At 43.4% G+C, this 21288-nt stretch overlaps 1 protein-coding gene across 1 annotated transcript in view; it reads right to left on the reverse strand.

Annotated features, from left to right (window-relative positions):
• Positions 1–21288, reverse strand: part of LOC146861012 (bestrophin-1-like) — a 304635-nt gene that overhangs the window by 243520 nt on the left and 39827 nt on the right. The window contains exons 4-5 of the mRNA XM_085644975.1: positions 14246–14264; positions 3782–3796 (exon numbers count right to left, since the gene is read on the reverse strand). Coding sequence (XP_085501101.1) covers positions 3782–3796; positions 14246–14264 — 34 coding nt within the window. The remainder of the gene's footprint in view (positions 1–3781; positions 3797–14245; positions 14265–21288) is intronic.

The raw sequence follows: 21288 nt of genomic DNA on the forward strand, positions 1-21288 counted from the left end.
GGTTGTACGATTTGGTCCTTGTGTGTGGCTTTGTACGACTCGTACATGCGGTTGTGATGTTGGGGCATGGGGTGCGCTCCGTACTTAGAAGGTTGTGTTGGGGGTGCGCCAGGAACGTACTGGGGTGGGGGTACGACTGGAACGTACTGGGGTGTTCATAGACGGTGGTACGACACGTACAGGGGTGGGGGGGTGTACATAGACGGTGGTACGACACGTACAGGGGTGGGGGGTGTACATTGACGGTGGTACGACACGTACTGGGGTGGGGGTACGACTGGAACGTACTGGGGTGTTCATAGACGGTGGTACGACACGTACAGGGGTGGGGGGGTGTACATAGACGGTGGTACGACACGTACTGGGGTGGGGGTACGACTGGAACGTACTGGGGTGTACATGGGCGGTGGTACGACACGTACAGGGGTGGGGGGGTGTACATAGACGGTGGTACGACACGTACTGGGGTGGGGGTACGACTGGAACGTACTGGGGTGTACATGGGCGGTGGTACGACACGTACAGGGGTGGGGGTACGACTGGAACGTACTGGGGTGTTCATAGACGGTGGTACGACACGTACAGGGGTGGGGGGGTGTACATAGACGGTGGTACGACACGTACTGGGGTGGGGGTACGACTGGAACGTACTGGGGTGTACATGGGCGGTGGTACGACACGTACAGGGGTGGGGGGGTGTACATAGACGGTGGTACGACACGTACAGGGGTGGGGGGGTGTACATAGACGGTGGTACGACACGTACAGGGGTGGGGGGTGTACATTGACGGTGGTACGACACGTACTGGGGTGGGGGTACGACTGGAACGTACTGGGGTGTACATGGGCGGTGGTACGACACGTACAGGGGTGGGGGGGTGTACATAGACGGTGGTACGACACGTACAGGGGTGGGGGGTGTACATTGACGGTGGTACGACACGTACTGGGGTGGGGGTACGACTGGAACGTACTGGGGTGTACATGGGCGGTGGTACGACACGTACAGGGGTGGGGGGGTGTACATAGACGGTGGTACGACACGTACAGGGGTGGGGGGGTGTACATTGACGGTGGTACGACACGTACTGGGGTGGGGGTACGACTGGAACGTACTGGGGTGTTCATAGACGGTGGTACGACACGTACAGGGGTGGGGGGGTGTACATAGACGGTGGTACGACACGTACAGGGGTGGGGGGTGTACATTGACAGTGGTACGACACGTACTGGGGTGGGGGTACGACTGGAACGTACTGGGGTGTTCATAGACGGTGGTACGACACGTACAGGGGTGGGGGGGTGTACATAGACGGTGGTACGACACGTACAGGGGTGGGGGGGTGTACATAGACGGTGGTACGACACGTACTGGGGTGGGGGTACGACTGGAACGTACTGGGGTGTACATAGACGGGTGGGGGTATACATATACGGGGGGTACGTGTCGGACGTACGGGGGCTGGGGGGAGTGTTGGGCGCGTATGCGGGCACATGTCTCCATGGTTGCTATTGGTGTTCGGTGCGGACGGTGTTTTTTCCATACGGTTGTAGGCTCGGACGCACGGGATGGATCGTGATTCCTCGGTCGGACTTGGATTTTTACGTTTGTAAGGTAAATCGTCCGAGGACGTGTCGGACACATTTTCCGTCCCGAGGACGTGTGGGGAATGATTCCCGGTGCGGGTCGTATGGACTTTTTACCATGCGAATCGTGATTGCCAGTTCGTACGGCACTTGGACGATTCGTACGGTAAAAAGACCCGATACGAGTCGCACGGGGGAATTTTTTACCGGATCGTGATCGGCACCTATATGGGGACACAAGAATGCTCACCTGCAGTTCAAGGTTTTCTATTGAACTTTGGACTACATGGGGACTGTATTTGCTTGTTCTGTAAAATTAAACCATTCCTGTTTAACTAAAGTAAAATCTCCTCGCTTTCTGCTCATGCTAACTTTGCTAACCGCATGTGTCCTTCTTCAAGGTGAGTCACGCCTCGACACCCAATATGTAGATTCTGCAAAACAAGCTTGCTCAGCAAAAATTGTTGACAATTTTGTTACTTATGAAATCATGTACTAGAACTCTCATGAGCTCAGCTTGTATTCTTGGTGAGAATTTAGTCATGTGATTAATATAAAAAATGTCTGTAATTGAGTACAAAGCTACTCCAATCTTGCCTTCCCTCTGGGGAGCTTGTCTCCATTGATGGTAGAGGGTGATACCCTTGCCACTATGCTTTGTGTCTCACAATTATTGCTATAAACACTTTTCAAGCAAAACCCAAATATGAGACAAAGTTTTCTTTGACAGATCTTGGTGATTTGTTCGGGAATCACAACGACTTGACGGAGCTGGACTGGAATGCCTTTTGACAAATCCAGACTCCAGAGTTTAATCCTTAGGGGATTCTGAGTGGACGACAGCCCGGTGCTTGACACGCCAATTAGGGTTCTCTGACAAAATTTCGAAGGTCAGAAATTCGACCTACAAAAATATCGCAACACTAATATCGATGTCAAGAATATCGACATCCTATCTACAACATGGTAAGTGCAAAAATATCGAAAATAAAATATAGATGTCAAAAATATCGTTTTTAAAAATATCGTTTTTTTTTTGATAAAAAATATGTAAAATAAACATAATAATTCTTATAAATAAAATAAACATAATAAAATATATTTCACAGTGTTAAAAATTAATAATTAATAAATATAATTTAATAGAAAATTAATTAAACATAGACATATAATATATAATATATATACATACTTAATAATGTTTTAATAATTATTTTAATAAATTATAAATTATTTAAAAATGTTAACAATTGCAAAAACATTACACACATAAAACAATAACATAAATACAAATTAAATAATTATGTATAACAAATTAAAAAAATTACATCTGGTTTCCGTGCCAATTACAGTACGGAGACAGCTCTTTTGGAGGTGACCGACGCCATCAGGGAAACGCTTGATCTTGGGGGAAAGGCTATGTTGGTCTTGCTGGACCTGTCGGCGGCATTCGACACCGTCCCACACGCCGGCCTCCTCCTAAGACTCAGGGAGGTAGGTCTGCGGGGGACGGTGTTGGACTGGTTTCAATCCTTCTTAACCGACCGTCGGCAGGTGATCTGGGCTCCTCCGTTCTCCGCGGAAATGCCTTCGCTAGAGGTGGGGGTGCCTCAAGGATCCATCCTGAGCCCCACCATATTTAACATTTATGTGGCCCCTTTGGCGAAGGTCGCTGAGGCATTTGGAGCCCGGGTCATCTCATACGCTGATGACACCCAGCTCCTGTTTACCTGCAGGAAGGGAGAGGTTTTTAATGGCGACAGAATCAGAGACTGCCTGAGTGCTGTTTTTGCATGGTTTCAGCACCAGAACCTGAAATGTAACTCGGATAAGTCCGAGTTGCTCTTTTTTGGCTGCGCTGAGGACCCTGGCTGGAAATCGTGGTGGCCTTCCGACATGTTCCCCCCTGAGAAACCATCTGCCCAAGTAAAAAATCTGGGTGTGGTATTTGACGACAGTCTTTCTTTTCGTCCCCACATCACGGGCCTGGCGGGGAAATGTTTCGGTATCTTGAAGATGGTGAGGAAATTTCTCCCACTGCTTTCCCTTCAATATCGCAAGAACATCGTGCAAGCACTTGTGGGCTCGCGTTTAGACTACGCTAACGCACTTTTCTCTGGTCTGCCTAAATATCTGGTATCCAGATTGCAAGTTGTCCAAAACTCGGCGGCCAGAGCCATCTTTGGCCTTCCACGGAGAGCCAGTGCCTCTCTACTGCGCGGTAGGCTGCATTGGCTGTCTATCCCTAGCAGAATTAGTTTCAAGGTCCTCACGTTGGCGTTTAAAGCCCTCCACTGCATTGGCCCAGCTTACCTCAGGAAGCGGATTGCTCTCTACGTTCCCCGGAGGAGTTTGAGATCTGCTGACCTGGCTAAAGTGGAGGTACCAGTGATCAAACGCGTGCGGATGGGAGGCCGGTCTTTCCAGTTTATGGCGGCCAGTCTGTGGAATTAGCTCCCTCTGTCACTCCGCAAGGCTAAGAATCTTCTGGCCTTTAGAAAGGAGCTCAAGACGCTCCTCTTCTCCGCCTAACCAGTGGGCCTACAGTGTTTCTGCCGCTGGGTTTTTCTTGGTTGTGTTCAGGACTCTCTGCCAAAGCGCCGGGACACCCGTTCTGGGTAGCCGTGCGCTCAAGAAATATAGTTCTAACATAACATAACATAACATTTAATTTTAATATTGTTAAAATTAATTATATACTACATTAGCTAAAATAATAAAAAAAATATTAAATAGCAGACACAATAAAACTACTACTCCAGCTCCAAAAAAAACAACAGAAAGGAAAGTGTTGGATTGCGTAGGGGTAAAAATTACTATTCTAACTCCAGAGAGTGCAACAGTAGGGAAAGTGTTGGATAGCGTAGGGGTAAAAATTACTATTCCCACTCCAGAGAGTGCAACAGTAGGGAAAGTGTTGGATAGCGTAGGGAAAAGAATTACTATTCCAACTCCAGAGAGTGCAATAGTAGGGAAAAGGTTGGATAGCGTAGGAGTAAAAATTACTATTCCCACTCCAGTGAGGCCAACTGTAGGGAAATCGTTGGATAGCGTAGGGGTAAAAATTACTATTCCCACTCCAGAGAGTGCAACAGTAGGAAAAGCGCTGGATAGCGTAGGGGTAAAAATTACTATTCCAACTCCAGAGAGTGCAACAGTAGGGAAAGCGTTGGATACCGTAGGGGTACAAATTACTATTCCCACTCCAGTAAGTGAAACCGTAGGGACAGCGCTGGATAGCGTAGGGGTAAAAATTACTATTCCAACTCCAAAGAGTGCAACAGTAGGGAAAGCGTTGGATAGCGTAGGGGTAAAAATTACTATTCCAACTCCAGAGAGTGCAATAGTAGGGAAAGCGTTGGATAGCGTAAGAGTAAAAATTACTATTCCCACTCCAGTGAGTCCAACTGTAGGGAAATCGTTGGATAGCGTAGGGGTAAAAATTACTATTCCCACTCCAGAGAGTGCAACAGTAGTGAAAACGCTGGATAGCGTAGGGGTACAAATTACTATTCCCACTCCAGTAAGTGAAACAGTAGGAAAAGCGCTGGATAGCGTAGGGGTAAAAATTACTATTCCCACTCCAGTAAGTGAAACAGTAGGGAAAGCGCTGGATAGCGTAGGGGTAACAATTACTATTCCAACTCCAGAGAGTGCAACAGTAGGAAAAGCGCTGGATAGCGTAGGGGTAAAAATTACTATTCCAACTCCAGAGAGTGCAACAGTAGGGAAAGTGTTGGATAGCGTAGGGGTACAAATTACTATTCCCACTCCAGTAAGTGAAACCGTAGGGACAGCGCTGGATAGCGTAGGGGTAAAAATTACTATTCCAACTCCAAAGAGTGCAACAGTAGGGAAAGCGTTGGATAGCGTAGGGGTAAAAATTACTATTCCAACTCCAGAGAGTGCAATAGTAGGGAAAGCGTTGGATAGCGTAAGAGTAAAAATTACTATTCCCACTCCAGTGAGTCCAACAGTAGGGAAAGCGTTGGATAGCGTAGGGGTACAAATTACTATTCCCACTCCAGTAAGTGAAACAGTAGGAAAAGCGCTGGATAGCGTAGGGGTAAAAATTACTATTCCCCCTCCAGTAAGTGAAACAGTAGGGAAAGCGCTGGATAGCGTAGGGGTAAAAATTACTATTCCAACTCCAGAGAGTGCAACAGTAGGAAAAGCGCTGGATAGCGTAGGGGTAAAAATTACTATTCCAACTCCAGAGAGTGCAACAGTAGGGAAAGCGTTGGATAGCGTAGGGGTACACATTACTATTCCCACTCCAGTAAGTGAAACAGTAGGGAAAGCGCTGGATAGCGTAGGGGTAAAAATTACTATTCCAACTCCAAAGAGTGCAACAGTAGGGAAAGCGTTGGATAGCGTAGGGGTAAAAATTACTATTCCAACTCCAGAGAGTGCAATAGTAGGGAAAGTGTTGGATAGCGTAAGAGTAAAAATTACTATTCCCACTCCAGTGAGTCCAACAGAAGGGAAAGCGTTGGATAGCGTAGGAGTAAAAATTACTATTCCCACTCCAGAGAATGCAACAGTAGTGAAAACGCAGGATAGCGTAGGGGTACAAATTACTATTCCCACTCCAGTAAGTGAAACAGTAGGGAAAGCGCTGGATAGCGTAGGGTTAAAAATTACTATTCCAACTCCAGATAGTAAAACAGTTGGGAAAGCACTGGATAGCATAGGGATTCTATAAACATAATAACCAATTAAATAATTAGAAAGAAAAAAAATAGCATATTAATAATTAATTTACTAAATATGTATTATTAAATACCAAATATTTAAAATAACTATTTATATAAATAACTTTAAATTACATCCCACACTATTCCCCCTTTAACACACAACACACTACACATACAAAATACACAATACATTTAAATATCAGTTTATCTATTATTTACAATTAATAATACATTCTTTATAATTAATATACTTATTATTTACAAATGTATACATATTAACTACCAAATTACAATTATTCACAAATTAATTATTAATTAACAATACATTAATTAGCAATAACAACAAATAACATGAAATAATAAATTATTTATATTTACTATATTTAACGTACTAATAACAATTAATTACCAATGAATAATTAATTGACAATTAATTATTATTAATTACAAATAAATAAAAATTATCAGTAATTATTTGAATATAATTACATCCCACCCTATTCCCCTATAAACCCACAACCCACTACACATAAAAATTCACATAATTAATTTATTCATCAATTAATCACTTAATAAAATTAAATCAACAATTAATTAATTAACAATACCAATAAATAAATATTAATATTAAACTAATTATAACTTATATAATTAACCAATTAATAAAATTAATTTACAATTAATAATTAATTAACAATTAATTAATCAATTAATATATTTAATTAGCAATTAGTAATTAATTAACTACACATAAAAATTCACATAATTAATTTATTCATCAATTAATCACTTAATAAAATTAAATCAACAATTAATTAATTAACAATACCAATAAATAAATATTAATATTAAACTAATTATAACTTATATAATTAACCAATTAATAAAATTAATTTACAATTAATAATTAATTAACAATTAATTAATCAATTAATATATTTAATTAGCAATTAGTAATTAATTAACAATTAATTAATCATAAATACCAATTAAACAATACATATTAATTAATTAATTATAATTAAATTACTTCCCACCCTATTCCCCTATAAACCCACAACCCGCTCTGATACTAAAACGCTAAATTATATTTATATTAATATTAAACTAATTATAAGTTATATAATTAACCAAGTAATAAAATTAATTTACAATTAATAATTAATTAACAATTAATAATCAATTAATATATTTAATTAACAATTAGTAATTAATTAACAATTAATTAATCATAAATACCAATTAAACAATACATATTAATTAATTAATTATAATTAAATTACTTTCCACCCTATTCCCCTATAAACCCACAACCCGCTCTGATACTAAAACGCTAAATTATATTTTAAATAATTATTAATCTCTAAACATTTATTTTTAAATTTATTAAAATACATTACAATAATCTTTAACATACAAATAAAATACATATTAAAATACATTACACTAATAAAATATCGATATTCTTCACATCGATATTTTTCATTACGATATTACTTACATCTATATTAATGACTTCGATATTATTAACTTCGATAATACTTACCTTGGGGTCGATATTCTGTCCATCGATATTCTTGACTTCGATATTCTTTACCTACGATATTTACAACTCGATATACTTGTAGGTCGAAATTTAAAACTCGATATTTAGACTGCTCACCGCCAATTAGATCAGCCATTCTTACACAATTTTAATTTTTAAAATGAGTCTGTTTTGAATTTATTTATTAATTGATTAAAGATGAGGTACTATTTGGTTACCTTAGTTTTGCTTAAAAATCGTTTTGGTAGGAGAACGTTGAGATAAAATTGATTGCATAGGAAATGGGGTTAGTCTAAGGAACTAGAAGATAAAGGTTTGGGTGAGAATCGATGGAAAGAGAGCAGGATGCTCCAGATGGGTGGCATGGTTGCCTACGTCCCCGGTACAGACCCCATAGAATGAGTGTATACTGGCTCAGCTGCCCCGGACCTTCTGCTAACCTCAAGAGGTTGTGCCAGAAGTGTTTTGATTGCTAGGGAGCAAGTGAACAGGGTTGAGTGCATTTTGCATCCTCCCTTCCATGTTGAGCGGATGTGTAAAGCTGTCAGTCCTTTCCCTTCCCTCTTACTCTGAAATCTTTCCTTCCACCCATCCAAAGGGATGAGCGGCGACAGGCAGCAGACTACTTAAATCCAGGCTTCTACTGGTAGAGGTTTTGCTGTCTTCACCAGTGAAACCTTTGACTTGCTGGCCCATCCACCATGGGGCATCCAGATCACATTGAAGATCATCTTGCTAAGGACTGTACAATCATCACTATAGTTCCTTGTCTGTGTCTGCCTCGCGTGGCACGATGGATACGAGCAGGGAAAATGGAGAATGGCCCGAGCGTGTAGGGAGAAAACTTGAGTCCGGCCATTTGTTTTCTGTCAGAGAAAACAAACTTCCACTTTCAGAGTTTGTTTTCCTGGACAAAAAAGTTTGCAGAACATGCGCATTAAGCATGGTATACTTGACAAACCCTTGATGCAGAAAAGGATTTGCTGTGGCCCAGCTCCCGTTACAGCACAGGGATCCTCGCCAAGCAGGCGTGGATCTCTAAATAGGCTAAAAAGTCCTCCAAAAGGGTGACAAAGGTAATGACCTCCACTTGGCAGACTGGCAGCCTGCCTACCACGATCTAAATAAAGTCCTAAGCTTCCACTGAGGTGGGGGTCTCGCACTCACGTCATGTACAGCTAGTATGGTAGAAGCATATATAGGTTTAGAGCAAAATGATTGAAGTCCACTGAGGAAAAGACAAACAGATGTTTCCCCGAAGAGCGGTAGTGGGGCAAGCTGTGGCATGACTGGTAGTTTGACAAGCAAATGGGCTAGATGTAAGGCTGATACATAAGCACCCTTGCTTCCAATCGCTGAACTACTTGCTAAGTATCCTGAACGTGTGCCCTGGCCTAATGACTGGATTCAGTCGCCCATTAATGATGACCGTTATAGGTCCAGTGTCTTTTCTAGCAGCACATGGATGCTCTTCTGCCCTTAAGACACCAGACGCAGGTGATGGGGGTAATAAGGTCACCATGCGTGTCCCTTGGTCCCCCTTTGATCATCTAAATATCTCTAGACAGTTTCCCAAATCCAAGACAATCCCCTGAATTTTAGAGGATAATTGTGAACAATTTTGAAAGCTATAATCCTAATTCAGCTGATGTCAACCATTTGTGTGTTTCGATGCCTGAATAAGTGAAACCCCTAGCCACTGCAGGAGATGCTTTATTGAAAGCAGTTATAGATTCTTGCCCTACTAAAACATTGCAAACAAAATGAGGGTGAGTCTCACACTGATCTCCGGGATTGATTGAAAGATATATTTGACTCTATTCTGGCACTTTAAACGCTGCTGACAATTGCACAAGAGTCAGCGAGGCCGATTATATACCATGGCTGTCATGAAAAGTGAAAACCACAGATATTACAATATTCGTGAGTTGGCAAAAAAGAATTTGAATTGGTTTCTGTGGCTAATCAATGTATCCATGTACAAGAAAGAAAGACTCCACTAAATCCGAACCGATGTATTCTCACATTCACAAGTTTCAGAGGGAGAGGCAGAGGATGTCACAGGACAAGGAGGTGGAGTGCCAGGGAGGAACCAAGTGCAGCATCAAGAAGGGTTTGATCCAGCAGGTTATACCTCTTGTTTCAAGTGTGGTCAGCTTGGACAGTGGAAAGGGGTTCGTTTTTCCTGACTCAACTATGCTGTGCCTACTATCAGCATCACATAATTTATCTCCTCTTCCAAAAAATGTGTCCACCATTTCAGAACAGCCCGAGAGGAGCAAACTGCTAGATACATTCTTTGATTCCCGATCAAAAAAGGGCCATGTGCGTGATCTGTCATCTGCAGAAATTCGACTTCATGCCTCATCAATGCTGGTGCTAGTCGATCCACCCTTAAAACCTCTGAGTTACCCTGGACTCCTCTCTCAGACAAAACGATCGATGTCATTGCATTACAAACACACGTGCTCCTCTACCTTCTACCGATCCTGTGTCTATTCCCGCCTTGGGTCGAATGACACACCGATGCACCGTTCTTCTGTGACCCACCTCTCCGTAAACTTGCTGGGGAAGGATTTCATAAGTAAACTAGACTGTGCTCTATATCACACTCGTGATGGTGCTTTTTTGCATGTTCAGACTTAAAACATAAATGCTTTGTTGGCCGCACTTAGTGAAAATGAATGTTCTGCTACCAATGCTGATGGGAATGTGTTGGCTCAAGAAATATCTTGTGTTTGAGCACAGGTTCTCACATCTTTAACAACTTCATTTAAAGTTTTCTTCCCAGGAACATATAGTATTACAATTTAACTTAGAGCATAGGTATATACAAGTGCTCAATACATAGTCAGTTGTATTGTGTTTTTATGCACATCCTAGAGAATACATTCCCAGCATCTTTTATTGCTAAAGGCAAAATCATACCGCAAGAGGAGCGAAGAAAGACTATCACACTACCATTGTCCTGGATTCTTATTGACTTTATTGCGGTGTCATTGTAAATTCATATCTGTTATAATATCTAACTCCCAGAGTTCTTTTATCTTTATGGTCCCAGCACACCAGCTGTATAGGCTGCATTTTTACCACTTACCCAGTTAAGATTCAATTAAACCCAATACTCAGGCTCCCCCACGACACACAGCATCCTCGTTGTCCCGAGAGCGAGGTAGGAATCCCCCGAGCTATGTCTAGTCTGTTAACGCAACAGGCTTGGAACTCCAATTTCAGAATCGACACAACTTATTCCGTATTGTTTAGTGTAATACTTGCAGGTCTTAAATGCTGTTGTATTGTCCAGTTTGCCTTTTGTACTAAATCCAGCTATTCGTTTTTGTATTAGGCCCACGCCCACCTGTTTCATTGTTGTTGATGTGTGTTCCTTTCTTCTCTCTTCCTGTACACCTTGAGAGGGAGTTACTTTTCATGTTCTGGTTTGGCGACTCTCGAATTACCTGGACTTGGCTTCCATAAGGGTATAGATACCCAGGGCCGGCTGTAGGGCGATGCAATTGGTGCGGCTGCACTGGGCACTGACCGAGGGGGGGACGCTGTGATTAGTTATAACTTACGATTTTAAAACAGCTGCAGCAGAGTTCCTTGTGCGTTCAGCTTTCAGACAGCAATACAAATGTCAAGATAACTCTTGTGATTAATGTTCCTGCTAGACAGAGAGAGTTTTGTTTAGTGGCAGATTTAGCTCACCATATGGTAGCTCGGAGGGCGGAATTTGCGTAGTCGCGTTACGCAAATCTCCGCGAAATGGTTAAAAATCTCAGCGAACACGTAGAAATTCCGCGAACACGCGGAATTGCTTGTTCGCGATGCTTTTTTCCTGTTCGCGACCGCTGTTTGCGTGCTCGGGGGGAAATATCTCGCGAACATGCATTTTGCGATCGCGAACAAGCAAAAAATTCCGCGAAGCCGCGGAAAGCAGAATTTTTGGCAATTCCGCATTCTCCGCGGAACGCGGAATTACCTAAATTTCGCAAATTCCGCGAACGGAACGGAATTTACCGCCCAGGCCTAGTTAAAATGCCTGCTGCACAGAACGCATACTGTGCATATCACAGATCTGTATTTTTGGTGGATAGCTGAGTAGATTACTGCTTTTGTCACAGAGATTCTTTTGTTACTGCAGCTCATAAGATACAACCTTAATATAGAACAGTAACTGTTACTGAACTTTTTACAAGGAGCTGCATGCAAACTATTAAATAAGTTAGAAAGTTGTGTATTTATTCTCCAGTCTTTCATTATCTATTCCTAATGCTGCTAAAAAGGGTTCTTTTGGGTAGATATGCATTCTTATTAGTAAAGCCAGCCTTTTTCAGTGCTTTGAAACAACAGAACTGAATGTGAGACGGGGCTATCGAGAGATGAAGAGCACTTTGCCCCGGTGGTAGTGAGGGAATCCAAGGAGGAGGTCATGGGGGGGTGCCAAAAATGATTGCCACACAGGGAGGCAACAGTGTTTAAGTCGGCCCTGTTTATACAAAGTTATCTTCTATAGTTTAACAAGAGCTTAGCAAATATTAAGACACTTTGATTTTTCCCACGTGGTTCTATCCTGATTCAGTATGTTGATGACTTCTTGATAGTTTGTGATTCTGTGTACCAGCGCATGTTACTGTCAGCATTAAGAGAGAAAAAAGATATATATATAGTGGTCTATAGGGTGCTGCTGTTGGTTTATGTACAAGTCACTTATCTAAACAACACTCTTGTGGGACGCCATCAGCGCATGGGGTGGCGACTCGAGGAGGAAACACCAACTACTGGTTGCCTAAACGTGAACCTTCAGCGTTGCACGCACTGGTTTGATGGATAGTTGCGGGGAGTTCCAGAGTTTTGCAACTACTGCAGGGCGGCAGCGAGAACCTGGGGCTAAAGTGAGGATGCCTCGGTGCAGCTGCATCAACTTGCAGCCAGGAAGCAGGAGTTCAGCTTGAGCACAGAGCCTTGGAGCCAGCGGCAGCCACTGAGGCGAGTAGGGGCGAGTGAGCCTCCTGCCGGTCAGTGCATCGTATCATCTCAGGGAGTGCTGGGGACTGTGGCAGACGGGGGGAACAACCTTTACAACGCAACTTTTACACCGCACTACCATTACAACGAAACTTTTACAACGCATGCGATGTTACAACGCATGCTTTTACAACGCAAGTCTTTACATCGACTTGCACTAGATGGCGTGCTAACATTAGAAATAGTGTAGTTTACTATCCAAACACCTTCCCTACTGCAACGTGGACTGGAGTTAGAATAGTAAATTACACATTTCTAATGTCAGCACGCCATCTAGTGTATGTCGATGTAAAGACTTGCGTTGTAAAAGCATGCGTTGTAACATCGCATGCGTTGTAAAACTTTCGTTGTAACAGCATGCGTTGTAAAAACATGCGTTGTAACGTCATACATCCGGCAGACGGCTTTGTTGCATTTTCAGAGACAGCTCCTGGAGATAAAGCGGCTAGACCCCCAGGCACCCGGAAGCTATAGATAGCCTGTCCTGGTTACCTACCAGACGGAACCGTAGGCACCGGAACCCACCAGGGTGAGGTTGGTGTGGCGCTCGGGCACTTTTTTACCGGTGTTCGTTCCACGTACCATTTGCAAGTAGTGCAGTAGGAAGGAGTGAGTTACAACAGATGCTCCATTTCTTGAAGCTTTGTGCAGTGTTCTTCGTCATTCAACAGACAATCCGTGGTGACATTGACGCCGCGAGCCGTACACGTGCACATCCCCTGTCCGGTGAAACTAACTAGGAAAGTGAAAGCGCGCCATGCGCGCGTTGTGCTCAAACACGCGAGCCGTACACTTGCACATCGCCTGTCCGGGCGCGTGCACATCTCCTGTCCCCCTTCGGAAGCTAAATCGACAATAATAGATCTCGCCAAGCGAGCCACGCATGCGCTGCGTCGCTAGGTGAGACCTAAAAAATTCCAGTTCTGTTTGCTCCCTGTTTGCAGCAGTCCGTATAGGCTGAGGGCCCCCACCTTTTACCCAGCAAGAAGAATGTCTGTCAGGCCAGGCAATGGTCAACTTGACAGACACTCTTCTTGTTCGTTTCAGGCAGCCAGGAGCTAGATATGTGCTAAATGCGCAGTCTCCTTGCTGCCAGAGCTGAACTTTGCCAGACTATTTCACAGCCCTGTGGGTGTGACCTCCTCAGCCTTGAGGCCCTCCCCCTCGTGACGAAGGGGACTGTCACTGATTACCTCGGATCTGGGTGCTTCAATTTTAAGGTCTGAAGTGTCCAGAGCTGAGTGTCAATCCGTAACACCTCGTCTCAGGGTGAGATGGGGTCAGCGGTCTTACTGAGCCCATCCCACTCTATGACGAGTGAGGGACTGCTGCCTTCCCTCATGGGCTGCCGCTAGGACAGCCAATGCAGGAAGACAGCAGTTCTAACCCTCCTGGGACCTCTGAGGCTTCCCTCTCTACAGTAAAGGTAAGTTTTTTGTTTTTTTGTAAGTTTGGTGCATGCGTGCGTTTGTATAAATGTATTTGTTAGTGAGTGTTGTGAATGTGTGTGTGTTTATGTGTGTGAATGCATGGGTGTGAGTGAGTGTGCCCCTCCCTGGTAACATTATCAGCCGCCACTGCCTGTTTGATATCTAGGCCGTCATCTCTGCCGGAGGCAGGCACATGTAAGCTAACTGTAAGTTATCCTGTCTAGTCACTGTATCTCAATTGTGTACTGTTCTTAAGGATGGCAGGCTATCATGATCATGGATTTGAGGTTTTCCCAATAGCGTGACACCTTTATGGGATGTGAAAAATGATACTCTTGTCTTTTCACTGGTCCACAGAGGTAGAGCAAGCCTTCGCGTCCATTACAGTGCATTGTCTTCTGCCCTAGGTTTGCCTCACTATACAAAACAAATCACTCTCTACTGTCATGACGGCGAGAGCTTCGACCTCAGAGTGTTAACACAATACTATGGTGACAAAAATGATTGCTTAGTTTTCAAACGCAAGTGATGCTCTAGAAGCAGGACTGCGTCGATCTCATGCCTGTAGCAATAGCGGGCCATCTTTTTAGAGTATCAGAAAATACTGTCCTTGGTTCACCTAATGCTGTTGACTCAACTCAAGACATCGTCACCCAGTCATTGGACCGAAGACACAACACCTATCAATGTCCAGTTTGATATGAACTATTGTTGCTTACTACCTCTCATTTCACCTTGGTAAGAAACCCTGTAGTGAACCCAGGTTCATTATTTCCTATATCTCTAGGTGAATAACCACACAACTCTGTCATCACCAATGCCCATATCACTAAACTTTGTATAGCTCTCATGTTTGTTAATTGTGATGCTGGGTGTTATGTTGATGGTTTCTGCTTTGAAAATAATATTGGAGCAAAAGTTTTAGGTTAAGCTTGGTGTACCTTTGTTGAAATAGTTAAGAAACCATGATTACAACAAGTACATTCTGCCATGGCTACTGAATTAATTACTCTTACTCATGCTTGTATTTTAGCCAAAAGGAATAGTGTCACTATCTTTACTGCTTCAAGATATGCTTTTGAAGTAGCTCATGATTTTGGACTTCTAAGGTTACAAATCGGTTTCTTCACTTCTGCAGGTACCCCTATAAACAATGGATCTTCTGCAAAAGGTCGGCTTGATGTTGTAACTCTCAAGGGAGGTAGCAGTTGCTAAGCTGTACCTCACCAATCCACCAAAGATGAAGTAACTAGGAAAAATGCTTTTAATAATAATGCTGCTAGAAACTCAGCCCTATATTCCAATTCCAATATGACCCTATAATTATATCAAACTGCGGAAGTTCTCTTGCTGCCATAGAGGAGCAAACTCCAGATAACCAAAAGATGGTGTGGGCAGGATATGAGTTTCTTGGATATTTGGATATACTGTGGGCTCAAAAGAATAGCAGAATGGTTGCTCCTAGGATACTGTTATGAAGATTGTCTCATTTGTATCATGGCACAGCATGCCAGTTAATTCCTTGCTGTAAGCGTCCACTGGTTTGCATCCTTCCCCCCGCCCTGTGTGTCATTGGTCAATGTTACAAAAGGTGCAATGACCACCCAAGCTGCCCTTCCTACCCACGGGGGTCCTTCTGTGTATGTTCAGATAGATTTTATTCAAATGTGATTATGTCTATGTTTTGGTTTGTATGTTCTCTGGATGTGTAGAAACCCATCCCTCTACCTGGGCTGATGCCAAAAGAATGATCTGAAACATTGTCCCCAGTTTTGGAATCCTGCTTGAGTTCGGAAGTGCTAATGCAACTCATTTTGTGTCATCTGCAGTTCCGAATCTGCGCAAAGCAGTAGGGATTCAACAACATTTCCAGTGTACCGAACAACCTGAGTCTTTAGGAAAGGTAGAGCGGTGTAAGGGAATGATGAAAATTCAAATACCTAAAAGATGCAAAGAGACTTTACTTAAATGATTAGGTAATTTAATGTTAGCCCTAATGTGGATGAGACCCATTCCTTGCCAAAAGACCAAGCTAAGCCCTCATCAAATTATCATGGGCAGACCTATAATTCTCGCGGATCAGTCATCCTATGTCTCCACCTTTCCTTAATTTGTTACGTCTGATGATGCCACTTTAGAATAGTGCAAACAACTGATTCCCTGTTGCAATGACTTCCATTCCCAGACACAGGCAGCATTGCCCACCAGCATGCCACAATCTGCAGCCTCTTAGCTGGATTCATGTGAAGCTTCATCAGCGAAAACCATAGCCTCAGCCCAAGTGGCGAGGTCCTTATCAAGTCCTGCTCATCACCAACACTGTTGTCAAGTACAAGGACTTATTGATTACGAGGAACTACAATAACATGCAAAACTCCGCCCCCCTACTGACGCCACGAGCATTTCAAGAATGGAACACAGAATTGCACACTGCGATAACTGAAGAACAGTGGACGTTTTATTGTAATCAGCTTACCGCCCTGTCCCCAAATTATAAACTTCGACTGATTCATTTTAAATTAATTTATCGATATTACAGAACCCCTTCCCAATATCACCGAATGGGTATTAGGGAGGACGACTGTTGTTGGAGATGTAAATCAGCCCAAGCCACATTCTTGCATATGTCTTGGTCCTGTCCCAGATTAACTGTATACTGGGATACAGTGTTTCTTACCATACATGAAATAATTGGCACTCCCAACGGTTCAGATCCCTTATTGGGAATATTGGTATATGTCAAACATACTCCACCCGGGACACGTAAATTACACGCCATGCTCCTTTTATTTGCTAAACGGAGGGTAGCTATGCTTTGGGGGAGGAGTGGGCCTCCTCCACGAAAGAATGGCTTCGGGATGTGACATTTGGCCACATGGGAGCCTTTCATGGAGTGGGCCCAAACACGTACACAGGAGGCAGCGGAAGATGCTGCGGATCACCTGACTAGCAGCCATACTGAGTAACATCTGAAGGTGATATTTGGGTTGTTTGGCCACCGTTCCATGTTCAATGTATAGGTGAGGCAGAGGCAACTACAGGGGGAACCATTATTGTAATAATGACAGGCACAATGGCATGTGAATACCAAAGGTTAACTGGATGTACCATAAAGGTTATGTTTGTTGGGTTCATTCAATTTTTCCTCCTCCATAGGGTCTATCTTACACCAGCTAAACTGAATGAATATTTCCCATATGCATGGGCCTGCTGCCCATGCTGTCAATTGTATAATATTAGCTAAGCCCTTAGTCAAGCATCAGAAGTCACCTGTGTTACCTGACAGCAATCAGTCATGAGTGAGTATCCTCTTGAGGCCAGGGGTCTGAGTGAGTATCCTCTTGAGGCCAGGGGTCTGAGTGAGTATCCTCTTGAGGCCAGGGTGTATTGCTTGTGTCCTTTCAAGCCCTCTTCAGGGACGATACGCACCCCCTTTGAAAAAGCGACTGCTATGCAACAGGTCCCTCGGAGACAGCCGGTGGGGGACATCCCTCTAAAGTGTGCCCCTCTGCAATATCTCCTGCCCTAATCCGCAGCCTACCAGAGACTGCAGCTGCCTATGTGGCCCCCCATATGAGGCTGAACTCTGTCCGATCTGGTCTCCTGCTACTATTCTGATTTCCCCCGCTGCCCCATGGAATATCTTCTCATTTCTGTTAAGATTGCACACCCTCCCCCCAACCTTCAGATGTAACATGTTACAAGTATTTTCGTTGATTGGGACCTATTTTCCTGCTTTCATTGACATGTGACATTGCTTTACATCACGTAGACCATCAGCTACTACCGCAATTAGGTTAATCGTCATCAAGAGTGTTGTATATATATATATTGATTTTAATGGCGGTACTGTCTTCTGTAATGTTGCACATATTTATATGCTTATAATAAAATTCCAATAAAAATAAATAGTGGGTGGCACAATGAGTACTGCTGGCCCTCTAGGAGCATTTAATTTACTGGCCCTGGGTACATGCTGTGCCATTTACTAGGGACTAACAAGTAAATTAAATGTGCCAATAAGGGGAAAGCCAATTTTACCATGTTTGAAGGAGAGAGCAAAAGCAAAGTGCACAGAGTACTAATGTTATCAAAAATAAATTCAGCGAAACAGAAGGAGTGAAGGCAAAAGGTTTGTGAAAATACCATGCCATGGGCATCAGGTCTACAGTGCTTGAGAGTCGGAGCCCGAAGCTCTGCTCAGAAGCCTGCAGCCGGTGCAATTAAACATTGGTGCACCGAATACTAAGGCTGATAATCTTAAATCCACCTCATGCCTTTCTGATCAACTAGTAGACACTCCCTACTCTTTTATCTAACTCTTGCAGGTTCCTGCTTTCTCCCTTTGTGACGTTTTTTCCGTCTTTCTTTTCCTGCATCTTTCTGATTTGTGTGTTTTCCCCTCTCTCGCACTTTGTAAATATTTGATGTGGAAAAATAAGTGCCAGTCCCCAAAAATAAGGGCCGGTGGCCCCGACTGGCCGCAACCACAGGTCTTACAGTGTCCCTGTCCAATTGAGAGATTTTCCCCTTGCCATTCATCAAGCTTAAGGTGGTTTGTGAGGAAAGAAACAGCAGCACTTTCATGGGCTGCAGTGATTGTAACAAAACCTACAGACCCCATTTCCTTTTCAGTCTCCGCTCAAGTTGTCATTCCAAGAACTGTTTTTATTTCTGGTGTCCTGTGTATGTGCGTTGGTGTCTCTGACTAAGCCAGGACTTACTATGTTTGTGGCAACTTGGGGGCATATCAGCAACGAGGCGATAAAAAATTATCGCCGCTTTTGCGTCCGTTTTCGGGCGAAAATCGGCAATTATTTTATCGCCTAATCAGCAAGGTCACGCTACCGCGTGAAACCTTGCATTAGCGCCTGAAATCTGAACGCCCAGCTTTTCATCTCTAATGAGATGCAAAGTGGGCGTTCCTGCCCTGACATGTCTGGAGAAATGTCGCTAAGCAACATTTCTCCTATCATCAAGCCCCACGCTATGAAGCATAGCGGCACGAAAAGTAGCGATAACCCCTGTTATCGCTACTTTCCTTACTCCTGCTTCAGGACTGACTTAGCCATGATATCCTATGGAAGGTGGATATCATGGCTAAGTTTGCCTTCCCTGTCATCAAGCTAACGCCACACTTCGTGAGATAATCTCACGTTTGGCAGTTAGCGCTGGGATTTTAATTTCTTTTGAGATAAGCGTTGCTAATAGCACGCTATCTCAGCCATAAAAATCCACATTAGCCGGCGATAATTATCCTAGCGCTAAGTGCGCTTAGCGATAATTATCACCAGTCTTTGATGATATGCCCCCAAGTCTGTGTGTGGCTTCTCAAACACCGATTCGGCTAACGCTTCCCTGGTGAGGTAGTGCCAGCCACCAAGCTTTGTATTACACCTCCTTCTGCCTTGTGCAGGAGAAAGAAAATGTACATCTCAGAGACTCCACAGTTGTTTGCGTCTTACTGCCAAACTATTGGATGTGCCTATCCATCAAAGAGATTTGGCGAGTGTCTTGGGTGCTGGAGGGAGTGGCTTATTCGGCTGTGAATGCTCTCGAGCTTATAATTACCCAATTGGTGACATAAAACACTGTAATTTTACAAAAACAAAATCGATGACACCTGACTTCATTCTAGTGGTTAATGGTGAAGTCGGTGCCATTATGAATGTCACATTTTGCATTTATATTCCCAAAACCTCTTTAGGGATTTACAAATAAATTAGCAACATATGTGAAAATGTTAGAGTCATTTACTATTGATGATACATTTGAGTGGTTGGGACCTCTATTGCAAAATACAATTATTGCAAAACCACTTATTCAGCCAAAATTGTATGCCTTGTTACTTTAAGACCATCTTCTAACTCTCTCATGAACTCAGCTATGCACCTGCTTGTATCCTTGGTGAGTATTCGGTCATGTTATCGATGCTAGTAACTGTCAGTAATAGTGTATGCATTTGCATCTTGCCTTCCGTCAGGGAGTTTGCCTCCATAGCGTCCACTGTTGGTGTAGGGGGCTCTGTTTTTGGTGCAACTTGTTACTCTCATACTACTAAGGGCCTTACTATGATGTCGGACAGACTTGCGTTCACCCGACACCGTATCGGTATGCGAACCGCCCGACCATTGGTCAGAAGTTCTGCATACCTAATGATAAACTCTCATTTCCCTATGGGGGAGGTTATGCTTCGACTATAAACCGCCCGTAGCACAAGCTCCCCTACAGAAATGGGAGTTTGTGTGAATCCCTGCACCGGATTATTTGGGGGTCACCATAGGTGCACCTTCATCCCCCAACCGGAGGCCGCATGGTGAATGGGGCCCGGCTAGGGACCCCCAGTGTCGGTTTCCAACAAGCTTTCCAGGTTGGAAAGCCGAAATGGAAAGCCTATAGGAAACCAATATCGTAATCCCAACGGTGGAAACGTCATTCATTGGGATTACGTGCCGGTCTCTGACTGGCCGACAGGCTCCTTGAGCCCATTGGAATACCACCAGAATGACCAGCAGGTTTCAGTTTTGATCGCTTGCATCATAATGCTGTGGTCGAAATTGAAACCGCAATGAGTCTCGGAAAGCGTCTGGCCTGTTGTCGGAGGCTTTCCAAGCCTCATCATAATTGGGCCCTAAATTGGAGATTAAACACTTTTCAGACTCCACCCAAACATGAACTAGAGTTTTCTTCTGTAGGTTTGTTTTAGTATCCTCCAGTCATTCTTACCTGAATGCATTAGTGGACCCCCAGTGTCTTTTAATGTAGGGTACGAAGGCACTCCTATATTTTTTGGGTCAACACAATTTCATTGATTTCCTGATTGGCAGGAACCGAAAACTTACTTAATAAGGATGTTGATATATCTATTCAATCTTTTTGGTTGACCCGTTTTTGACAAAACAGATGAAAACGCAAGGCTACTTTTCAGTGCCATAATATTCAAAAGATTCACATTCATAAAACCAAGATTTCCAGCACTTTTGTGATCTCAAGAAGCCAG

This window comes from Triturus cristatus, chromosome 3_1, assembly GCF_964204655.1.
Source record: "Triturus cristatus chromosome 3_1, aTriCri1.1, whole genome shotgun sequence".
Lineage (NCBI taxonomy): Eukaryota > Metazoa > Chordata > Amphibia > Caudata > Salamandridae > Triturus > Triturus cristatus.